This window comes from Melospiza georgiana, chromosome 8 (assembly GCF_028018845.1).
Source record: "Melospiza georgiana isolate bMelGeo1 chromosome 8, bMelGeo1.pri, whole genome shotgun sequence".
NCBI lineage: Eukaryota > Metazoa > Chordata > Aves > Passeriformes > Passerellidae > Melospiza > Melospiza georgiana.
In genome coordinates, this window is record NC_080437.1 from 34,094,228 (window position 1) to 34,116,593 (window position 22,366).

The 22,366-nt window shown below is 47.5% G+C and overlaps 1 protein-coding gene across 1 annotated transcript in view; it reads left to right on the forward strand.

Moving 5' to 3' along the window:
• LHPP (phospholysine phosphohistidine inorganic pyrophosphate phosphatase) overlaps positions 1-18,146 on the forward strand; it is a 78,466-nt gene extending 60,320 nt beyond the window's left edge. The window contains exon 7 of the mRNA XM_058028951.1: positions 17,447-18,146. Coding sequence (XP_057884934.1) covers positions 17,447-17,537 — 91 coding nt within the window. The 3' untranslated portion in view covers positions 17,538-18,146. The remainder of the gene's footprint in view (positions 1-17,446) is intronic.
• Positions 18,147-22,366: the final 4,220 nt, after the last annotated feature.

Below are 22,366 nucleotides of genomic sequence, written 5' to 3' on the forward strand. Positions count from 1 at the left end.
ATATGAACTGGTAGGAGAGAAGAGCCAGAATCTTTAGGTCAGATTCATCTAAATCCATCACCTAGTGAAAATTTATATTACAAATAAATACACCCTAGAAACTAGTTCAATAAATTTTTCCTATTTTAACAAGTTGTCTTCCTGCTTTATGTATCATTTTAAAGGAAGGTAATTGAATACAAATTTTCTCCATCTACAGAGAAATGGAGTTCCAAATGCATGTAGGTGTGTGTGAGTATCTGTGTTTTGGGGATAGTGCTGACATCTGTGTAGGGCATGTTGGACCATGACTTCAATAGCTGCTGGAGTGGAAACCAGCACTGATCTCCAACCTGGGGAAAATTCTCCTCAATTCCAGCTTCTTTGTGCATTAGCAATTACTTTCAAATGTTTGAAACTCAATAGCTGTTGCCAGAATCTGCATTGCCTCCCAAGGAAAAACTCTTAATTTCTTTGTGTTTAGAGGCCAAATATGCGGCTAAACTAAGCTTGATGATAGCTGAGGTTTGGTTTTGGGCAGATTGTGAGTCCTTGTACAGTTAGTGCCTGGAATATGCACTGGGGCTGTGTCTGTGGAAATGTAAAAATATTACTCTTAAAAAGAAGTTAATCTTTCCCACATTTCCTGCTATGGTTAGAGGTGGTTTTCTCATTGTTTTGTTCTCAGCTGTCTCAGTGCTTTGAGCCCTCCTGCCTGAAAGTCTCCTCTTGCAATCATCTTGCAGCCTCATGTATTATGTACACATGAAAAATTCTGGGTTGAGTAAGAGCTTTCTTGGTTTCAACCAGAAAAGAACTACATGAAGTCACTTTTATGAAGAAAATCTCATATATACTCATAAAATCAATCAGATATAACAGGCCTGGCTGTAAGCAGAAGTAAGTTGGTCAAGTTTGAGCCTTCATGTTGTAATGCCTGTGTAATTCAAGTGCCCATTTGCACTCCAGTGGCTCTGCCAGCTCCCAGTGCCTGTTTTACAGCACGGGGTGCAGGCTCAGGACCACATTAAATTGTCAGATGCAGGAGGATGTTTCCTGCAGCCCTGTCCCTGACAACATTGCACTGCTTCAAACCTGCAAGGAGAGGGTTATAAAATTATCGTGCCTGTAAATTCCAGCTGCAAACCATATGATTGCAAAGCCCTGCTCCCCGTCCTTGTTTAAAATGACTCTTTCCTAAGCTTCCTCCACATCTGCCTGGCCTGGAAGTGCAGTTTTCCCTGTGCTCAGTCACACTCTCAGTGAACACCTTGTGCTGGGACTAAAAAGTCTTTAAAAAAAAAAAAAACAACACTGTGCAGCTGATGAAGTGTTTGCTTAGGATTAGGTGCTGTGGTTTAATATAAGCATTAAAAAATGTCTCTGGCCACTGTCCCGTGTCACAGCAGCCTCACATTTCCTCTGCTCTGGAGACGGATGTACATCTGATTTGGGTGGCTTTTGTCCTATTCCCTGGCCACAGAAAGAAAGAGGAACACTGGGCTTCTAAGGATGGAAAGTTATGCAGCAGTGCTAAATATATCAGCATGTCTTGGACCTGGGCTTGGGGAGATGGGCCGTTCCAGCAGCGCTCCCAGCACAAGAGGCAGGGCTGCCCCCGAGGGCTGTGTTTGGAAACAGGGAGGTGGATCCACGCGTGAGGGAGAGCTGGGGAGCAGGGCTGCCCCTGGGAAGCTGCATCCCAAGGCAGGGCAGAGCCCTTGGATGTGTCTGCTCTTCCCCAGAGCGATCGAGTTACACGCCCTGAGCTTTGCCATAGTAGCAGAGGAAGGGGAGAGTACAAAGGTTATGGAAAACAAAACATTAATTTTCGGGACCAGCTGTGTTACAAGCGAACTGCAGCTTTATTTATACCCACAGCATAGTGTCCATAAATCAGGGCTGCTCTCCAGCAAGGCATTTAATGAGAACTATTAAATGATTTCATGATGTACTCATTGTTACCATCTGATAAAAACCGGCGCTTCCTCCGAGGACCAGGAGGACTTTTCAGTTGTAGTTTTTCTTGGGGGAAGGAGGTGTGTGGGGAAGCCAAGCCCTCAGCAGATGAGTTCTGTAAATTTCTCTGGGCACCGTTGTGTCAGGAGGATCCATCAGCCCAACTGTCGGTTTCTCGGCTGTTTAGGTGGCCTGGAAAGGCCCAGAGTGACCTTGGGCAGCCCGGCGCTTCAAAGGACGAGGAGAGACTTCTGATCTTGCTTCGGTCTCAGTGTTTATTAATTGTTTATCTAAAAGATTTTCTTTCAGCCCAACAGAGGTCTGCTCAGCATGTCAGCCATGGGCACACTGCGAGTCCCCGGGGCGGTCACTTATCTTTATACCTAAGGTTACGTGTACAATATTTATGATTTTTCCCCAATACCTTCTATTCTTATTAACCGGTGCACTTTTAGTAAAGACCAATCCCAAAGTGCCACCATCACCACAGAAGATGGAGGCCAAGAAGAAGAAGAAGAAGGACAGGACACGCCCCAATTCCTCCATCTTACTTCTCTAGACCCCCCTGTACAGAAATTCTAAACCCTGTGTATTATACTCTAACTAACTTATCCCTTCACCATTCACCCCAGTGAAATCCTCCCATCCTCATACAGATGTTATCTCCTGTGTAGGATCAAAGTCCAGCCACCAGACACTTCTGGCAACATTCCAGGACTCCCGAGCCCCCCAAGGGTGGTCTTGGTCGCTCTGCACCCTCATTCTGAGGTGCTGAGATCCCACACCCAACCTCCTTGCAGATTTCAATTAGGGACATCAACTGTGGATGTGAGCAGCCTTTGGAGTTTATGTAGCTCCTTTGGCAGAGAAAATACCTGATCTGATCTCTCCTCCATGTGCCAGGGTAGGTCACAGCATTGCTGTGGAGGTGGATGTATGAGGCTGGACTCCAGGCCATGGTGCACAAGGAACCACGGAATGGCTTGGGTTGCAAAGGACCTTAAAGCTCATCTAATTCCAGCCCCCTGCCATGGGCAGGGACAATTTCCACCAGCCCAGGTTGCTGTGGCCTCAGGGAGCTCCACAGAGCCATGCACAGCCCCTGCCTGTCTCCCATCCCGTACTTGGTGTTGGCTGGATCAAGCCAAAGGGATCATGCCCAGTGCAGTGTGGCATCCTGGACGCTCCCTGTGACCCTGGGGCTTGTCCACACATGGTGAGGGAAGTACAGGTCCACCTACAGCCTTTCCTGGACCTTCCCCCAGGTTTTCAGGCTGGAAAGGCTGGATCTGATGGCTGCACAGGGCCCTGTGAGGCTCCTTTGTCACGAGCACACCCAAGTGCTAAAATCACAGGGATGGCTAATTCATGTGAGAAGGTTTGCCATGAATCACTGGGGAGGATGTTGTGCCCAGAGCCTTGCCCCTCTCCAAGTGCTTAATTGCTAATCAGAGGCTGGATTCAGCAGCTCCCATTCTCTGGCACTTTCTGTCTCCATCAATAAGACTGGAGAGGCTCTTGCTGTACAACAAAGATGTTTATCTTGCCCCAAGTTGTGGGAAGCTGTAGGAGGCTGTCCTTTCTTACTGCACAGCCCTAATGGGGTAAACAGTTGCTGGTTCTTTTAGTTTCCAGCCAGATTTTTCTGAATGGGGGTTGGGAGGAGGATTCCTTAATTAATCCTTTGGGAGAGTGGTTGGGACTCTGGCATCTTCCAGATGCAGTGAAACCCAGGTCCAAATGTCACCTTGCATTTCTGCATCCCTCTGATGGGTAATTTTTCTTCCTCCTTTAAGCCACCTGCCCCTTTTCTCTCGGATGGAACTAGATGGTCTTTAAGGTCCCTTCCAACCCAAACCATTCCATGGTTCTATGAATATTTTTTCCCCCCCAAAAGAAGGAAGTGCCCTTTCCTGAGGAGGAAACAGCTGTGTGTGAGTGGCAGCATGGTTTAACATTAAAGCTAATTATTAAATTCAATATAAACAATCATGAAACCTGCAGAGTATTGCATATGTGATGAGCTGCTCAAGCAACTTGTACCAAACACATGTGGTATTTTTAAATGTTCCTTGCTTTCTCAGGACATGCCCATTTGCAGGGCCTTCAGACAACTCCAGGCTGCCTTGCTGTTTTTTCCATCCGTGTGAGTGTATGAAATGAGAGTGAGGTGCATAAACAGGGCTGGAGGAAGGTTTTCCATTAGCTGCAGGTAGTAATTTATGGTGGGAAAGCAACAGGCAGTTCAGCTCTTTACATTGCTGAGCATTAATGTATAGTGCTGTAAGTTAGAACATTTCCTTTAATGTTTTACTTGATGAAGTCTCTTCCTTTATGATCTGCTAAAGCCCTTTCCACACAAGAGCTTGGGTGATCTGTTTCAAAAAATTCTTTATAATATTTTTATATATTTTATATAGCACACACCCCCAAGCCACTGCTTCATTTTAGACTGAGAAAAAACATCAGAGGATTGATCAGCCCTCCACAGATTGCTCTGTGCTGCTTTGCATGCAGTTTGAAGGGGACTGGCTTATTGTTGGGTTGTTTTTAACTCCACAGACAAATATCCCCACCCTGAAATGCCTTTGGAATTTAGCAATATGTGCACACCACAGCCTGGGCTGTCCCACCTCCAGTACAAAGTAGACCTTTGAAGTATTTTAAGTATTAGATTTTCTCAAAGGTATTGAGCATGGTATGTAAATAGACTTAATTCAGGCCAGGTTGGGTTACAGAAGCACAGCTAAAACCAGTATTATGGGCTGTTCATTATGGGCTGTTCATTCTACAAAGGATCAGCCTTCACTTGAAGCTGATGCAAAGGGAGGAAACTGGTCTCAACCACAATGCTCAGATAAAAGCAAATACTGCAGATACCAAGAAGGTGAAGCAGTTACCATGCCACTGCTTTTGTTTGTTTGGGGTTTTTCCTCCTCTGTTCTAAAGCTGTTGAGTCTTTTTTATTGATTTCATCGTTAAGAAATGTCCCAAGTTCAGTCTGATCCTAAGCAATGGGAAAGCCTTTTCAGCTGCCCTGGAGGTGGAGAAGCCCCTGGGTCCCCCTTTCATTCCCAGCCCTCCTGGACACCTTGCACAGCTGATCTGGGTCTTGGAGCTCATGAAGAGCTGACCCAGGAACCACCTCAGCCCTACAAGGGTGAATGTGGCAGGGTTTGGAAGCAGCAGTGGTGCCTGGTGCTGCTCTGGGTGTGCCTGGTGTGGTACAAACTCATCCTGCTGGATGATTTTGTGGTTCCAGGCTGTGGTTTGCTGTGTGATAACAGCCAGCAATAAACTGCTGTGGGAAATGTCCACTCAGTCCCACAAAAACTAATTAAAAAAAGCTGTTTGGAGGTGGCCATAGTATTAACCATTGTATTTATGAAGGTGGAAGGGACTGACAGAGAAAATGATGCTGGAGGATGTGAAAGTCAGCACAGGACACAGGCTGAACCTGTGCAACTCCCTGAACTGAAAGCAAGCATCCCAAACACAAATATTCATCACTCAGTTGTTGCAAATTTGGGATTATCTCTTTGATAACATGCAGCAAAATCCCTGTTGACATGACAAAACTCGTGGAAGGCTTCAGCCAGGGCTTGGCTCTGAGCCTGCACTGAGCACACAGGCAGTGGGACACTGGAAGTCAGAGCTGGAAGGAAGCAGGTACAGCCCTTGGCCTGTTCTCTGTGTCCAGCCCAGGGCTGGCTGCCAGCAGCGTGGGGAATTAATCCCTGCACTAACACTGTTAGCTCAGTGCACTTCCCATAATCCATGCTTAAGCACGAGCCTAGCTGTGGTTTGACACCTTGAAAAATGTGCTCGCTGCCTTCCCTCAGCCCAGGCTCCCTCCTGCGTCCTGCTGGGCTGGAGGGGAGCCAGGAGCAGCAGGAGGAGCCCAGAGCCATCCCTGCAGCGCTGGTGTTTCCAGGGCAGCAGCTCTGCACATTCCCTGCAGAGCCCTGGGATCCCTGGGCAAAGCACAGTCCACGAGCCTGGCCTGTGCTCATCCTGTGAGCAGCTTCCCACATTGTCAGCCCCGTCTGCTGAGGACATCCTGCCTTCCTCTGCAGGGAAGGTCCCCATTGCCAGGTAAAAAATGAAAGGGATCCAGTGTGGGCTGGCTGTGCTGCTCCATACAGAGCTGTGTTGTTTTCTGCTGGGTTTAGGGTCTTAATGCCCCAGCAACCCCACTCAGTATCCTGGAGGCTGCAGGCACAAAGTTCCCTTCATTACCTGCTCAACAGCTCAGCAAATCTGGGTGTTTTCATCTGTGAAACGAAGCAACAAGCAAACCTGGCCAGCTCCATCACTCCATAGAATCATGGAATAGTTTGGATTGGAAGGGGCCTTAAAACCCACCCAGTGCCTCCCCTGCCATGGGCAGGGACACCTTCCACTGTCCCAGGCTGCTCCAAGCCTCTGGAACACTTCCAGATATTGGTAAATATATCTCCCAAGCAAATGAAGTTTCATTTCCTTGGCACTGTGGTCATGGAAGGGAAGGCAGGCAGACATTCAGGCCATGCAAACTTCCAAAGAGAAGACTGTGAAGATCTCAATTACAGAGTTGCTTAAGCAAATGAGCCTTAATTTGGAATAACTTTGGTGAAGTGTCTGCTTTAGGAGGGGCAGGAGTTTTAGAGGAGCAGGGCTGAGTTATTTGGGTGGCTCTGCATGCTCAGGTGTCTCTGAGCCCTCCCAGAGGGCATCAATCATGCACTGACTCCAAGCCAAGGCAGAACTCTTGAGGTTTAGCCCAAATACATATTCCCTTTTGTTATATCAGTTCAGCATGAGCACATTTAGTGTTCCTGACATCCTTGAGTGAGGTTGGATGCAATTTTCCTATCTGGAATCTGGTCTGGGAAGAGAAGTCAGACAGACCCCATGCAGTTGCTTTGTCCAGGCCGAACAATTTTGCAGACAAAAATATAAATTTTGCCTTCATTTTCCTGTGTAGGTGCTTTCCTGGCTTCCCACGTGAGAAGGGTTTTGGAGCAGGGTGGTGCTGGTTCCCCACACGTGTGTGAATTGGCTGTTCCTGCCCTTTGGAAGCAGAACTGGCTGCGTGTCTGTCTGCTTGGGTTTCCTGGGAGTGGCACAGATAGCTCATAGTTTCATTCTCATTTAAAATTAAAGCTGATTTAGTGAGCAGCATCTGGAGACAAATATTATTCTCCTTAGGGTAGCTCAAATTCTTCTTTGGTGAGAAACAGTCTTTTAAAGCTGTAACTTGGAGTGTCTTGTCTCTAGAGTTGCATTATCAGTGCCAATCTGGCCTAAGATTTTTTAAGCCAAACTTCTCCAAACAGCATTTGAAACCTTAAATTAAGGCTTCTTTCTTTTATAATCTGCAAAGCTCCTTTCTTGCTAGAATCTGCATCTGCCAGAGTTCTGTGACTTAAATCTCCGTGAGATGCTTTGCAAATGTGGAAGCCAGCATTCATTTTACACCTTTCACAGGGATTTTGTAAGTGATCTATTAAAGGAAAGCAATGAAATATTCTCTTAGGCTAAGGTCTTTAAAAGTATCTAACAGAGTAAGATGTCTGAGCACCAGTGAGCTTTACATTGAACCCTTGAAATTAATCTTTCTCACTCCTGTGTAATATTAAATCTGATTAATAGCTAATGCATCAGCTCCATTTAAGATGCACATCTGTTTGTGTGTATGCACAAAGCAAATATTTATGTCCAAATTCTTTCTCAGGGGCGTTTAAAATTATTTTCTACTGAATTGAGTAAGGTCATCTGGCAAAGCCAAGCAGGTCATCAATAATTAATCCAAGCAGGCAGAGCTGAGTCTCAGGGTGCTTGCAAACACCGTGTTAGACTGGATAGTTTGGCAGAGCAAGGGCAATTCTCAGATTTTCTCAGAAAACAAGCAAAAGTGCTTGTTTCACTTTTGAGGGGGAGAGGGAGGCTTTGCTTTTATTGGAAACAGCTGTGCTGTGCTTGCTCTGCAGCACTTGGTGCATCCACATGTGCGCTGAGGGCTCCTGGTCCCCCAGTGCAGCCAGGCCAGCCAGGGGGTCATTGCATTCATGGCTGGCATTCATGGCTCATTTCCAACAAGGGGTTGCGTTTATCTCACCCAACTTTATCTATATTCTATGAAAAGTTAGATTCTTTACACCTAACCCTAGCTCTGGCTGTCCAAGAACTGGCTCTGGGGTGTGAGCTTGTCATCTGGTTTGAATAGAGTCAGTAGGGAAAAGAATCATCTCTTCCAGAGGTTATTTCCTATCCAGACTTGTTATCTAAGAAACTGGGCTGAACATGGGATGAATAAGAAGGGGAAGAAAGCTGGTGAAGGGGCTGGAGCACGAGTCCCATGAGGAGCAGCTGAGGGAGCTGGGAGGGGGCTCAGGCTGGAGCAAGGGAGGCTCAGGGGGACCTTGTGGCTCTGCACAGCTCCTGCAGGAGGGGACAGGGACAGGAGGAGAGGGAATGGCCTCAGGCTGGGCTAGGGGAGCTCAGGGTGGACATCAGCAGGAATTTCTCCATGGAAAGAGTGGTTACGCATTGGAAGGGGCTGCCCAGGGCAGGGGTGGAATCCCCATCCCTGGAGGGGTTTAAAGGACCTGTAGATGTGTTACTTGGGGACATGGGGCAGTGCTGGGGGCACAGTTGGACTCAATGATTTCAGAGGCCTTTTCAGCCTAAGTGATTCTGGGGTTCTTGGTTAGGTTCAACCTAAGGGATTCTGTGGTTCTGTGTGTACTTTCTCCTTTCTCCTTTCCCCTTTCCTGTCTCTCCAGAGCAGGAGGCTCCTGGAGAGGTCCAGGTGACCAGCCTGGGCAGAGCATCTTGTTTTTGGACAGACAGCTCTGGGTGAAATGGGTCTGGGCCAGCCTGATGGGAAACCTCAGGTAGCTGAGGGCGAATGTTCAGCTCTGCAGTAGCAGGAGTATTTTGTGTTCTCAGATGTTTGTGTTTCCTCTGGCTGTTCTGGTTGGCCTAGCAGAGTACATTGAACAGATATTGCCAGGGCACTCCATCACTGTCTGAGATGGATTAAAGTTGTTTCCATGGGGCTGAGCATGGCAGTTCCTGATGCAGTAACTCCCTTCCACCTGTGTCTTCAAACCCAGCATGCACCACCCAGCATGGAGCCATGATGGCTTCACCTTTGGCTTCAGGCTTGATGGGACCACAGCAGCCCAGAGCCCACAGGATCCCTGGATTATGGTGGAGGAGAAGGCACAGAGCCCCTTGAGGCAGAAGGGGCTGGCTGGGTGTCCCCCATCCTGTGCCCAGCAGGTTCCAGCTCTCCCTGCCCTGCCAGCTGTTCCCAGGACACGTGTGCAGCTGTTTTGGGATTAGCAGGCTGGGAACCAGTCCAAAACCAGATCAGGCATGTGTGCTGCTCCCTCTCCTCCACCACAGTGCTGGTATGCACACTTTTAATGCCTGGCCCCTGCTGAACTGCTCTGGCTGTGCAAGATGAGAGAGCTGTGCAGTTCTGACAGGAAAATTGCTGCCCAGCTGCCGGAACACCAGTGCTGTGCTTGTTTAAATATTTGTTCAAACCAGCTTCACTTTCCATTAGGGGTTTTGGAGGTAAGGGAAAGAAGTCAGCACTGATAAAATCTCGTGCTCTGGTGTAATGACATGAGAGCATTGAGGCAGGAGTACCCTCTGTCCCAACAGCAGCACTTCACATCACGTCTTCCCATCACCACCCTGCCTTCCTTTGTGCCTGTTTCTTACTGTGTAGATGTGTATATATCCTCTGCACAGACTGTCAGGACTTTTGTTCTCCAGAGCTTTTAATCTGGCATGTTCACATGTGCTGGGTTTCCTGAGAGAGAAAATAAAGAGGGATGGGTGGAGGGAAGCAGCTGCCATCAGAGCTTCCTCAGCTCTGTGTGCTCAGAGTGCAGGGTGCACTGCAGAGATGCCAGGAACTGGGGTTCCTCAAGGGTTAATTTGCAATCACCACGAGTAAATGTCATGCCTGTGGAGAGGACTATGGGAAATACTTGTGTTCTATCCCAAGTTTTTATGTGAAACCAGGGAATTTTGCTCCTGCCAGCCTCCAGCTCCTGATCTGTTCTCTCACCTCTGCTCATTTAACTTCTTCATTTTGACAAAGTCCCACTTGCTGTCCCTGAACCTCCTCAAACCTGTGGTTACAATCCCCATTTCCAACCTGTTCCTTGTTTCCCAAAGTGATGTCCTGCACCAGAATTTGGCAGCTTACAAAGACCTGGTGGAAAACCTGGTGGAGCAGAGTGCAGCAGGGACACCAGGCATCCCTCATGCACCTCCTTTAGCCCTACCAGTGCTCTCAGCACCTTCTTCTGAGCAGTTATTTCTGGAATTGTCTATCCGAGAGCTTTGGTTAGAGCATCTCCATGCAGCCAACTGATTACAAACTAAAAAATTTCAATTAAACACTTCCAATTAAATTTTCAGCGCATGTATGTTTGAAAAGCACAAGTGCTCACCCCAAGAAATGTATTAAAATTCACAAAAACAAAATGCTGGGGGATGGCAACTTTCCAGTGCCTAAAGGGGCTGCAGGAGACCTGGAGAGGGAATTTGGATGGGGCATGGAGTGACAGAATGAGGGGAACAGCTTCTCACTGCCAGAGGGCAGGGTTGGATGGGATTTGGGGAAGGAATTGTTGCCTGGAAGGGTGTGCAGGCCCTGGCACAGGTGCCCAGAGCAGCTGTGAGTGCTCCTGGAGTGGAAATGTCCAAGGCCAGGCTGGACACTGGGGCTGGGAGCAGCCTGGGACAGTGGAAGGTGTTTCTGCCCATGGCAGAGATGATCTTTAAGGTCCTTTCTAACACAAACCACTCCAGCATCCTGTTATTTCTAGCATTTGGCAATTTAATTTAATTTTAATTTTAATTTTAGGTAAACCATGCAGAAGGATAACTCCCTATGCCCTCAATCTTAGTATTGCCCACGTGTTGAGCTGTATTACCTGGAGAAGTGTTGGACTTAATCTGGTTTATTCTGCTCAGTTAAAACTGCAGCAGTTTAACAGAAATGGGAACAATTAAGTCACAAGCCCACAGACTTCCTTCAGGTGTTAGCAAACAATTTGGCTGTAATTTCCACCCGTTTGTGGATGCTTGAATTTAAATGAGTCACAATTAAACACAATTAGTGGGAGGTAAGAGAGGAGCAGTGGAGGATGCTGGTTTGCTCTGACGCAGGTTTGCTTTGCTTGCAGCTCTCCAAATCCAGTCTTTTAATCACAAAAGCCTCTCTTCCTATCCCAGGGATCTGCCCATGACATGAGAGGGTTCAGGTATGGGTTTCCTGGAGTTCTGGGAGCTGCTCCAGCCCTGGGTGCTGTTACTGACTTCGGTGCAGATTTTTCTCTAGTTGTATGATCAGGAAATGTGCTTTACAACCATCCCTCAGCTGTCCATCAGGGACCTGTCAGTCATTGTGATTTATCTGGCTTTTCAGTGCCAAACTGATTAAATTGCATGTTTCACAAAAGAAAAAAAAAAAGGGGGGGAGTTTCACTCATGGCACCAAGTTTAATTATTGCATCTTTCCAAAGCAACCAGCAAAGGTTACAGTGTCTGTTTGCATTCCTCATAAAGAAAACCTTGTTAAACCCAGTCTTGCATATTTTACAGCCATGCTAAGGGCCCCTGAAGAATATGCTGTCGAGAGAAATAGTCTCAGGCTTTTTTATCTCATTTTATGGAGGAGGAATTGGTGCTGTTGGTGGGAGTCTGAATGGTGACCCAGAGATGCCTTGGTCCAGCAGAGGGTGACTTTTGGGATGGGGTTTGCTGCGTGACAGAAGTAGTGCAGAGCTGGGATCAGGTTTGCCAATGACTGCAGCTCTGTGGCACTGCAATGTCGATCATTTGTCTTTTCCAGATTCACTTTGGTGCCTTGCTTTGGCCCTGCTTGGTGTTTTCCTGCCTACCCCAGTTTCTGAAGGGCTGTGTAAGAGCTAATTTTAACCTGTGATACCAACCAGGTGTTGATCAATGCCTGTCTGCTCTCACTCTCGGGCAGGTTTCAGCAGGCTGAGCTGGATCCCAGAGCTGTTTGTGTGACCATGACTATCCAATGTCAGCTACCTCCATGTCAGAAATAGCTACTCACTTTGCATAGTTCAGGAAGGTTTATTAAACCTTATCAAAAATACAACAGAAGACTGAATTAAAAAAAGTGTTACAGCACTGAGAGCAAAAGATTTTCCCCACCATGTGCTCAGCCCCCTCACAATGGAGGTTTTCCCTTTTTAACCCTTTAACCCCTCCCAAAGTTCTGTCCATTGACTCCTTCTTTACTGTCCACTTGTGGAGATCTCCTCCTCAGATCCTGACTGGAGGTCAGATGTCACCAGTGACAAGCCAGCCCTCCCAGGAGTCCCAACCCCAGCTGGCCCTTGATAACCATGGGAGGGGGTACAACATAACTATAAACCTATAAAACTTTTCTTAACCTATGTACATGATATTAGTCCATTAATTGTGAGAATCAATCATGGTGTTACTCATCTATCACATCCACTTGGCCTTTTATCTGTTAAATATTTTGCCCATGCAGTAACCCAGCTGTTTCCTTTTTGTTGCCCATGTTTTGCTGGAGAAGAGCACGAGTGAGGTGCTGAGAAAGCTGTTCCAGGCTGAGTATGAGGGTCCCTAGGACAGCATTGGGAGGGCCTGGAGCTCAGATATCCCCTCTTAGCTCCTGGTGGGATGGTTTAATGCCAGCTCATAGAGAATCAGTCCCATCCCACATTCTGCAGGTGCAATTCCCTTCCCAGCAGTGATTCCCTGTGGCAGCGCCATCCAATCCTCTCCAGCCCACATTCCACACCTGGAATCCCAACTGCTGTGGGAAACAAAAGAATTAACTCAAAATCTGGGGTTTGGGGTCATCTTTCCTCTGCATTTGTTTCAAAGACTCCAAGTAGCTCCTGAGATGACCAGGCAAGCCAGCATAGATCCCTTCATCCCTCAGAGACGCTCAGCTGCAGCTGGGTGAGCCATTCCAGAAAATTGCCCAGAAGTTGGGACAACTCAAGACCATTCCTGATGCTGAGTCTAAGGAGTCCAGCCTGTCAGAACAGTGCAAATCTGACCCACACAGTAAGTGAACCTTCTTCTTTTTGCAGGAGCTGATTTTTTAAACCAGCCCTGTACAGTTTGGTTCCATGCCTCAGCAGGAGGAAGCCATCACTTTCTGGCAGGCAGCAGCTCTGATACTGGAGTTTCCCTGATAACTGGAGCTTCTCTTCCCAGGTGAAGAGTTAAAACTGCAGAGCCAATTTTCTGCTGCTCCCTGATGTCTCCAGGTGCAGCACTGATCTGAACTAACCAGTTTAGTGTGGGCTGAGGGTCTGGCTCAGGGCACAGGGGCCCCAGAGCTGCTGCAGCCCTGACAGTGGTAAATAACCCCTGGGAGAGGAGGATGTTCAGGCATCTCCTGAGGAGCATTTGATGGACACAGGACCACTGTCTGAGCTGCATCATGTTAAAAATGGCTCATATTGTTCATGTGCTCTATGCACTGGTCCTTTTGGGTGGCTTTTCTTCTCCTAACATCACCCTGTGTGCCCATAAGGACCAGGAAGGACCAGCCTGGCTTTCAGAGGCATCCTGTGCTCACCCACTCCATTCCCTGCCAGCAAGGTGGGCACCAAAGGCAGTGCACAAGTGTCACATTCACAGTGCCATGGCCAGTTTGGGCTGGGAAATGCTGTGCACTTCCAGGCCCTGGTGCTCAGCCACTCTGTGGAAAAAAAGAGTCCTGCTTTATGGAAGAGAGTGTTTCCCAAGGCTGTAGTTGATTTTTCACAAGCAAGTTTGTGCACTGGCCAGCAGTGCTGACAGCTCCATGTTCAGCTGCAGTATATAATTTTCTGTCATTTTGATTTATGCTCCTCTCTGTAACCAGAGCCCCATATGAGAAAAAATATCGGAAGGAGTCTGTCCTAAAGTTAGCTCAATGCTAACTCCTTCAACTGACCTAGCAAATTGAAGACATTTTTAGATTTTATTGTTATTATTATTTATTTCTGGAATATGAAAGAAGAAAGTATTAAAAGGTAACCTTCACTGTCAGTTCTGTGACCTGCAGTTCCATGGGGTTGTTGTCACTGAGAGAGAAGCTGAGCTGGACCCATGAGACCAAAATCTGCTCTTGGCTCAAGCTTCCACCTGCACCCAGTGCCCTTGTCCACCCATCAAAGCAATGCCCAAGATATCAGGGCAGAGCTCCAGGGCTCTGCTTCACCTCAGGGCATCTTAAAACTCCCTGTGGCTGGTGTTTCTCTTAGGAAAAGCCCAAATTCCCCAGAGAAGAGGCTGGTGTAGAGACATGGTGTCTGCTCCCTCTGGACAGCAGAATAAGGGCTCATCCTGCATTTGGGTTTGCCCAGAGGTTTTATGGCACAGCTCTCTCTTTTGCCTCTCTTCTGGCACCCAGACTTGGGCTCCTGAGTTGTTTTGCTGCAATTGGAGCTTTGTTTCTTGGCATTAGAGTTGGGGGGTTGTTGCTTGCAGTTCCCTTTCTTCGGATGCTTCAAGAGCAGCCCTGAGCCAGAGGGGGGAGCAAACCCATCCCTTGGCTGGTTTTGTGAGCCACAAAATGCCTGTGAGACAAAGGAAGGGGCCCCGTGAAGCACGGATTGTGGTGGCACTGACAGGGACAAAAGCCCCACGCACAGCCCTAGGAAAAGGCAGCAGAGCAGGGAAGTGTGTTTAATCCAGCTCTCTGCTTTCCTGCAGAGTTCAGACAACTTTATTTATTGTGTTTTAATATTGACCTCAGTGGAGCCAGGAGTGTGATGTGATCCCATGGTATTTGGGCAAATCAGTAAAAAAAATATAATTTTTAATATATATATTTATATATATATATATATATATATATATGTATAAATAAATATATTATATGTATTTATATATATTCTATATTATATATGTTAATATAAATATATTTTAAATATATATAAATATATGTTTCTATAATAAATATATATGTTTATATATATAATATATAATATATAATATATAATATATAATATATAATATATAATATATAATATATAATATATAATATATAATATATAATATATATAATAAATATATATATAAATATATTTATATATATAAATATATATAAAAATATATCTTTCTATACATATTTATATATACATACACACACCCCCTTTTCACAGCACCCATTAAGTGTGTACAGGACTTTTCCTTGATGACTGGCATTTAGCAGCTGAGTTACAGATGGATTTCTGTGTAGTCAGCACAGATATTAATCACAAAATCCTTTTAATAGATCAAAGAGTGCTGTGTAATTGAAAATTTCTCATAGAAGCATTCATTTCAGGCAGTTCTTAGAATTTTCTCCTAATGTGTAATCTAGGAAAGGAACATTTTTCAGGGTGTAAAATGCAAAGAGAAGTTTTGTTCGTTGCTTTATTTAGTTCTCCGCTCAAATTAGGGATTAGTGACAAGAAATTGATATTTTACAGTATACCCAAAGTTATTTTTGTGTTCATCAAAGCCACTTGGTTAAATCAGGAGTGAGCAGTAATTACCACTGAAGGGATGGGTACACACTGGATTTTTACTTGCTTTATGTGTGAAGGCTTTTCTCCATCAGCAAATGCTTTTTCAGTTGAGAAAAACCTAAAAAACATCGTAATAATTATTCTCATTGCTCCCTAGCCCTGTAACAAGATGGAATTGGGATATTTAAAGAAAATTATGTGCATCCACCCTTTAAATAAGATGCAGAGTTTGTTTCCTGGAGCCTGGTGCTGAGCATGGCTTTGCAGGTGACACAAGGAAAGATTAATATCGGCTGAAAATACAAAAATATTTCATTTTTTCTGGTTCATAGCCCAGCTTTGCAGCAAGCAGAGCCTCAAGCACACAGTGTGGGCTTCCAAAAGAGGCCATGCCTTTGTGAGGAGCTCATGGGCTGAGGAGCACTGCTGAGAAAAGAGCAGGAAGGAAACAGCCCTGGGGAGCTTCAGTGCTGGGACAGAAGAAGAGATTTGGTGCTTGTACAGACAAGTGCTCACCAAATCCTGCACATCATTAATAATAATAATAATCATCTCTGTGCCTCCCCTGCATCCGGTGGGAAATGCATCTTCCCCACGGAGAGGCTGTGCTAAGTAAAGGTTTGCCCTTCCCAGGGAGCAGGAGAGGTGGGAGGTGGACATTTGGGCTCCCATCTCTCTCCCAAAGGAAGGTCATTAAGTGTATAAAGTACATATGTTTCCCCTTCAGCAGCTGTTGGGTTTCTCAGCCCAAGAGCCATAACAGGACCACGAGGTTTGGAAAATTTCTGCCTCCCACATCTGCCCCCTCCCCAGCAGCAGTGCTGCTAAATCAGCAAAATGGGATTGTGCAGCTGTGCCTCGTTAAGCCAGCGCTGCTAATTAAGTATTGGCAAAAAATGGCTTCAAGTCACTCTGCTTTGGGGTGCTGACTTGGTGGAGGCTGAGAATGAGCCTTCTTCTGGTGGTATTTCAAACCAGCATTGCTGGGTTTGCAGGAGATGGTGGTCCTGCAAAATTAAACCCTGGCAGAACCTTCCTTTTCAGGAAGACTTTCTGTGTCTTTAGGTTGAAAGGGAATAGTTCTTTTCTCTGCCTATTTCTGGATAAAAGCCGTAGGAGAATAATTATTTGTAATTTTGGAGGGTCCCAGGCTTGCAGTGAGGTGTCCTTACAGCAATCCCTGCCTGGTGCTCCTATTGCCTGGATGAAGAAGTGCCATGTAAAATGCAGTGCATTCGCTTGGATTAGTTAATTAACTAATTGGAAATTCTCTTCCCATTGAGGTTTTGCAAAGTTTTGCCGAGCTCATTTGCACAAAGGACATTGGATCCACCTGGGCATGTGGGAAAGACCTGGGTGTGGGAGAGAGAAAGGGGAAAAACAAACAGAAGAGGGAGGAATGTGAGTCAGGAATGGTGTGGCCAGAGGAGCAGGGAGGTCATTGTGCCCCTGTCCCTGGCACTGGTGAGGGCACAGGTCTGGGAACAAAAACCCTGAGAGGAACCCCTGAGGGAGGTGGGGGTGCTCAGCCTGGAGAAAAGGAGACTCAGGGCTGCCCCCATCACTCTCACAGCTCCTGAAAGGTGCCTGTGCTCAGCTGGGGCTGGGCTCTTTCTCCAGCAGCACTGACACAGCCAGAGCACACAGCCTCAAGGGAAATACAGGTTGGATATCAGGAAAAATAGAGTGATAAAGTTCTGGAATGGCTGCCCGGGGAGGTGGTGCAGTCCCCATCCCTGGGTGTGTTTAACAAAGCCTGGATGTGGCACTGGGGGCCAGGGTTCAGTTGAGGTGTTGGGGCTGGGCTGGACTCGATGATCTTGAAGGTCTCTTCCAACCCAAAAATTCTGTGAATTCTGTGAACCTCAGGGGTGCTCCATTGGCTCTGCCTGGGCTCTGTGGGCAGCAGGATCACCAGGGCCATGGGGGCTCTTTGGGATCCTGCCCTTGCTCAGCTGTGCCCCTCTGTCTCCTTCCAGGCCTTCCGATGAAAACCACCCCGAGGTGAAGCCTGATGCCTACGTGAACAACCTGGCTGAGGCTGTGGACATCATCCTGCAGGAGATGTAAATCCCAGCAGGAGCCCTCACATGCAGCCCCTCCATGGATCCACTTCATCCTCTCCCACCTCCATCTCACCTGAATGAACCCAGCCCAGCCTTATCCAGGGTGGTGGGCACCCACCTTCTGAAATATTTCACATAATGGTACTAAAATGATCTCCTGACCTCCCACCCAAGGGAACACTTGCTGTCCTCTGGCAAGTCTTGAATGCCCTGCCCTTGGTGCCTGTGAGGGGCCTCAGCCTCCTCTGGGTGATGCTGGGGGCTGTTCCCCCTTTTGATCTTTGCTCACATTGGGGAGGTGGGAAACAGGGAGCCTGGGCACCCCCTCCTGAATGGATTTACCTGTTTAACCCCCATGTTCTGTGCCTTTTGGGGTCCTTTTGTGGGATGGGGGATGTCCTTGGGGCTGATGGAGGCCACCAAGCTCCTGTGTGTGCCTCAGGTGGCACAAAAGCCCTGTGGAGGGGACAGCCCCACGTGCCTTGGCAATGCAGGAGCTGTGGTTCTGCCAGGACCAGCCTGTCTGGAGCAGCCCCAGGAGGGGGCACAGGAATCAATAACACATTAGGGAATATCTGCCCCATCCTGTCAGGAATAAACCCTGTCCTTTGGATCTGGCCTAGTTTGTCATTGTGTTCAGTTGGGTCAGCACTGGCAGAGGTGTTTACAGGACCTGAAATGCTTTTCCCTGCCTGGAAAATGTGGAAAAGGCCATGGGACTGATGGTCTCTGCCTTCCCTCTGCAGGGGGGGGTTTGTGAGCAGCCTGTGTGGGAGGGGGTGTGGGTTTCCTGCCTCTCCCCATTAAAATCCTGGATGTGCAGTCCCTGACCTGTCAGAGCTGAGTCGGACACAGCTCCAGCTGAAAATGGACTTTTCACAAGGGCATGTAGTGATACAACAAGGGGGAACAGCTTCAAAAGGGCAGCTTTAGATTGGACATTGGGAAGAAATTGCTCCCTGTGAGGGTGGGGAGACCCTGGCGCAGTTTGCCCAGAGAAGCTGTGGCTGCTTCATTCCTGGCAGTGCCCAAGGCCAGGTTGGATGGGGCTTGGAGCAGCCTGGGACAGTGGAAGGTGTCCCTGCCCATGGCAGGGGTGGAGTAGGATGAGCTTTAAGGTCCCTTCCAGCCCAAACCATTGAGGGATTCCAGGATTCTGTACTCACTGAACATCCCCTGAGCCTGATCCTGCCCCACAGGCCTGCTGAGAATCTGCTGCTGCAGCTCAGCTCCAGCTCAGCCCCCTCCTGCTGCCAGGACAGGCATGAGATTTGCCTTTTTTTCTTAATCAAAATAAGGATTTCTAAAAGGAGCTGCTCCCTGCCTCCGGGCACTGCAGCCCTTCCCCTGGGATTTTGGTTTCTCCCCCTGTCAGTTTTGCAGTGCAGCTGTTGCAGCATGTGTGGGAACACCTGGCCATGCTGCACCTGGCAAGAGCATGGAAGGGCCTCAAGATGGGTCAAAAAATTAAAATATTAGAGGTTATTCCATCAAGTCCTCTGCCCACCCTCACTGACATGTGGTAGTGTTTGCAAGGGTCACCTTGTAGAGGCAAAAGTCCACTTTTAATCAACATATCAGCCGTTCTGTACACTCTTGGGCTTTGGGCTAGAGTATTTGGGCTTCAACCTGCCCCAGATCTCCAGGGGACCATGGAAATCATGTAATTATGTTTGTGTTACATATATTTAATATATATCCATGTGCTGGCCACTGCATTCAGCCACTGCTCTCTGCATCTGCAAGCAGGAGGTAAAGGATAATTCCAGCTCTGTTTCCAGCAGTCCCAACAGCTGAAGATGACCCCAGTCACTGAAGGACACCAAAATGATGCTGCCTGTTTCTGGAGTGTTGGAACACTTGTTTTTCAGAGCTACCAGCTGGCCCTGGAGCTGCATAGCACCCCTTGGGGACAGCAGGGGAAAGGGGGCTGGGAATTAAGTTCTAATAAAATAAACTACATCTGGGAAAATGACCTTAGTGCAATTTTTTGGGTCTGTTTTTGCATCTTCTGTCCTCTGGGTAGTGGTTCAGCCAAAGTGTATGGCACTGTCAGCATCCACACACATGGAAGGATGCTGGAAACCCTGGTCAAACATTCAGGCTGTGATGGATCACTGAGAATTTTTTAACCCCTAATTCTTCCTTTTTTGTTCTATTATACTAAGCCTATCACTTCAATCTGATTAAGTTTAGGCAGATAAACATCCTGCCATCTGTCATGAAAGTTTTACACTGCCTGCTGGAGGAAGTGCAGCCGTTTTCCTTTTTGGGTTGCAAAGGCTGCAGGGAGATACTGCCCTGTTTCCCCAAGAACTTCTTTAACACCCCCATGTGCCCTTGGCCTGCTGTGGGCTCTGAGTTTAGATTTGAGTATTAGATTTTAAGAGGCAGGATATTATGTTTGTCCTCAAACACAAAGAAGGAGGTGCTACTTGGCATTTCAGTTTGCATTTTGTTGTTTATGTCTTTGGCTGTGTTACAGCTCAATGACAGGCTGGGGGGGAGGCATGGGAGATGTCCCCTCACCATGGGGAGGGTGCAGCGTGTCTGTCTGCATGTGAATATCACAAAATGTCCATTTTCTCATGCAACCTGGGGAGGAGGTATGAGAGATGTCCCCTCACCATGGAGAGGGTGCAGCATGTCTGTCTGCATGTGAATATCACAAAATGTCCATTTTCTCATGCAACCTGGGGAGGAGGCATGGGAGATGTCCCCCTGCCATGGGGAGAGTGCAGAGTGTCTGTCTGCATGTGAATATCACAAAATGTCCATTTTCTTGTGCACCCCATGGCTGGGACACCCTTCCTCCACAGACACCCCAAGGGAGGCTCCTGGTTGAAGGCTTTCCTGACCCCCACCCATTTTTTGGGACATCCCTTCCCAGCATCTATGGAGATGTCAAGGAGCTGCAGCCAGCAGAGGAGAGGAGGGGTCTCCATCAAACTCCAGTCCCATCAAACACCAACCAGTGCCACAACCCTGAAGGTCAGTGATGTCTCCATGTCCCCAACCCCACGGCCGCACCCGGCCACGAGGACAGCACGGAGAGGCCAGACACGGCTTATTGAACCAGGAAGCTTTATTTACACAGTAAAAGTAACAAGCAATTTCCTGAGATTGAGCTGCTCTAGTGCAATCAAGTCATGGAGGGGGCAGGAGCAGCCTCCTGGCCCGCCCGGGGAGGGCACACCTGGGCAGCCCCTCCCGGGACACGCTCGGCCCGCGGCGCTTGTGCAATTGCCAGCGAGACTTGGCTACTACAGGTCATAGCTTCAGAAGGCTTTGTTTTTATTCTTCTTCCCATCTTTCTGGTTTGTTTTGTTTCGTTTTGTGTATTTTTTTTTTTTTTTTATTTGGCCATCCTCTTCTTTTTCTTTCTCGAACACGGAACCCACACACGCCGCAAAGCACTGCTACAATCCTAGAACATCCTACGTCAGTCTGTTTGCCTGGGCAGCCAGGAGCTTTAAACAATGCACTTGAAACACAATTTTATTGGCCAAACAGGCTATGCTAGCACGTGGAAAAATTACAATCTATTTTACAAACGCTTCTTTTCGTTGGTTTCTCTTTTTTTCATGTACTCTTTCATAGGACAGGCTCAAAGAGCTACATCTGCAAAACACACAGCAAAACTCCCGTGTGCCTGCTAAGACTTTCTGTGTTAAAATCCTAATTTTTTTTCAGGATGAAGAACCTTTATTGCTGCTGCCACAGCTTTGGTGTCATCCCAAAACAGCTGCTGCCCAGACTGGGTCACACCTTGGACAAGCCACTGAGTCCCTTCACAATAATGAACCTATTTTAGCTACCTAGCAAGGAATAGCATCCCTTGTCTGCATATTACTTTAGTATCACATTCTGGCAGCCGGCAGGGGTTTGCTGAGGGTATGGGGGGCTCCCAAAACATCTAATAGGTGAAAACCTTTACAAACCAAGAGCAAGACCCCCAGGGGATGCCCTGCTCTCCCACTGCCTAGGGGACAGATCTCCTGACACCAGGGAAGCAACGCCACTTCTGACTTTACAATCAACAGGATGTCCCCTGAATCTGAGGCACATACTATATTATATTTAATATTTTAATTACTTTATTTATATATATATATTTATATATATATATAAATCCACAAATGTTTTACCTCTACAGAGAGAGAGAGAGAAAAAAAAAAAGTAAAAAGTAAGGCTTTCTTAAACTGAGAATAAGTACATGAAATCATACAAACCCAACAAGAAATACCCAACAGAACACCACTGTGGCCTCAAAACTGTCGCTAACTGTAGTCTGTGCCTACGCCAACGTGCCCAGTCTAAGGCCATGACTCATTGGAGAAGCATTTTTAGTAAGGCAAACGGGTTGTGCTGAATGTAAACTGAATGCTACGGCTACGTCCAGGACAGCTGCGCCGTGGCCCGTCGGCCACCAGGTCCAGGACAGCTGGGCCACGGTCCCTTGGCCACCTTCCCACTCTGGGGATTAGCGTGGCACCAGGAGCAGCCCTTGGAAAGAAAACAGAAGCCCTTAGGAATTCCAGCCCTGGGGATGCCCAGGTGAGAGCCCAGGTGGTGGCTGGATGGGGGTTTGGGTGGATTTGCCCTTTGTTGCTCAGCTGAGGAGGTGCCTGTGGCCAGCAGGAGCTGTGTGCCCCCAGACCAGGACCTGTCAGTGGTGGGGAGGGAGGGAGGGATGGAGGGAGCATCAGGAAGACTCAAAGCCAAGAACTTTGCTGTGAGGGTGCCACTTCAGGGGCACAGACAGAGGGGCAGCAGCCCGGGAAAACACTGGCGTGGCTGGACCATCCACAACAGGAGGGAGAAAAATTAACC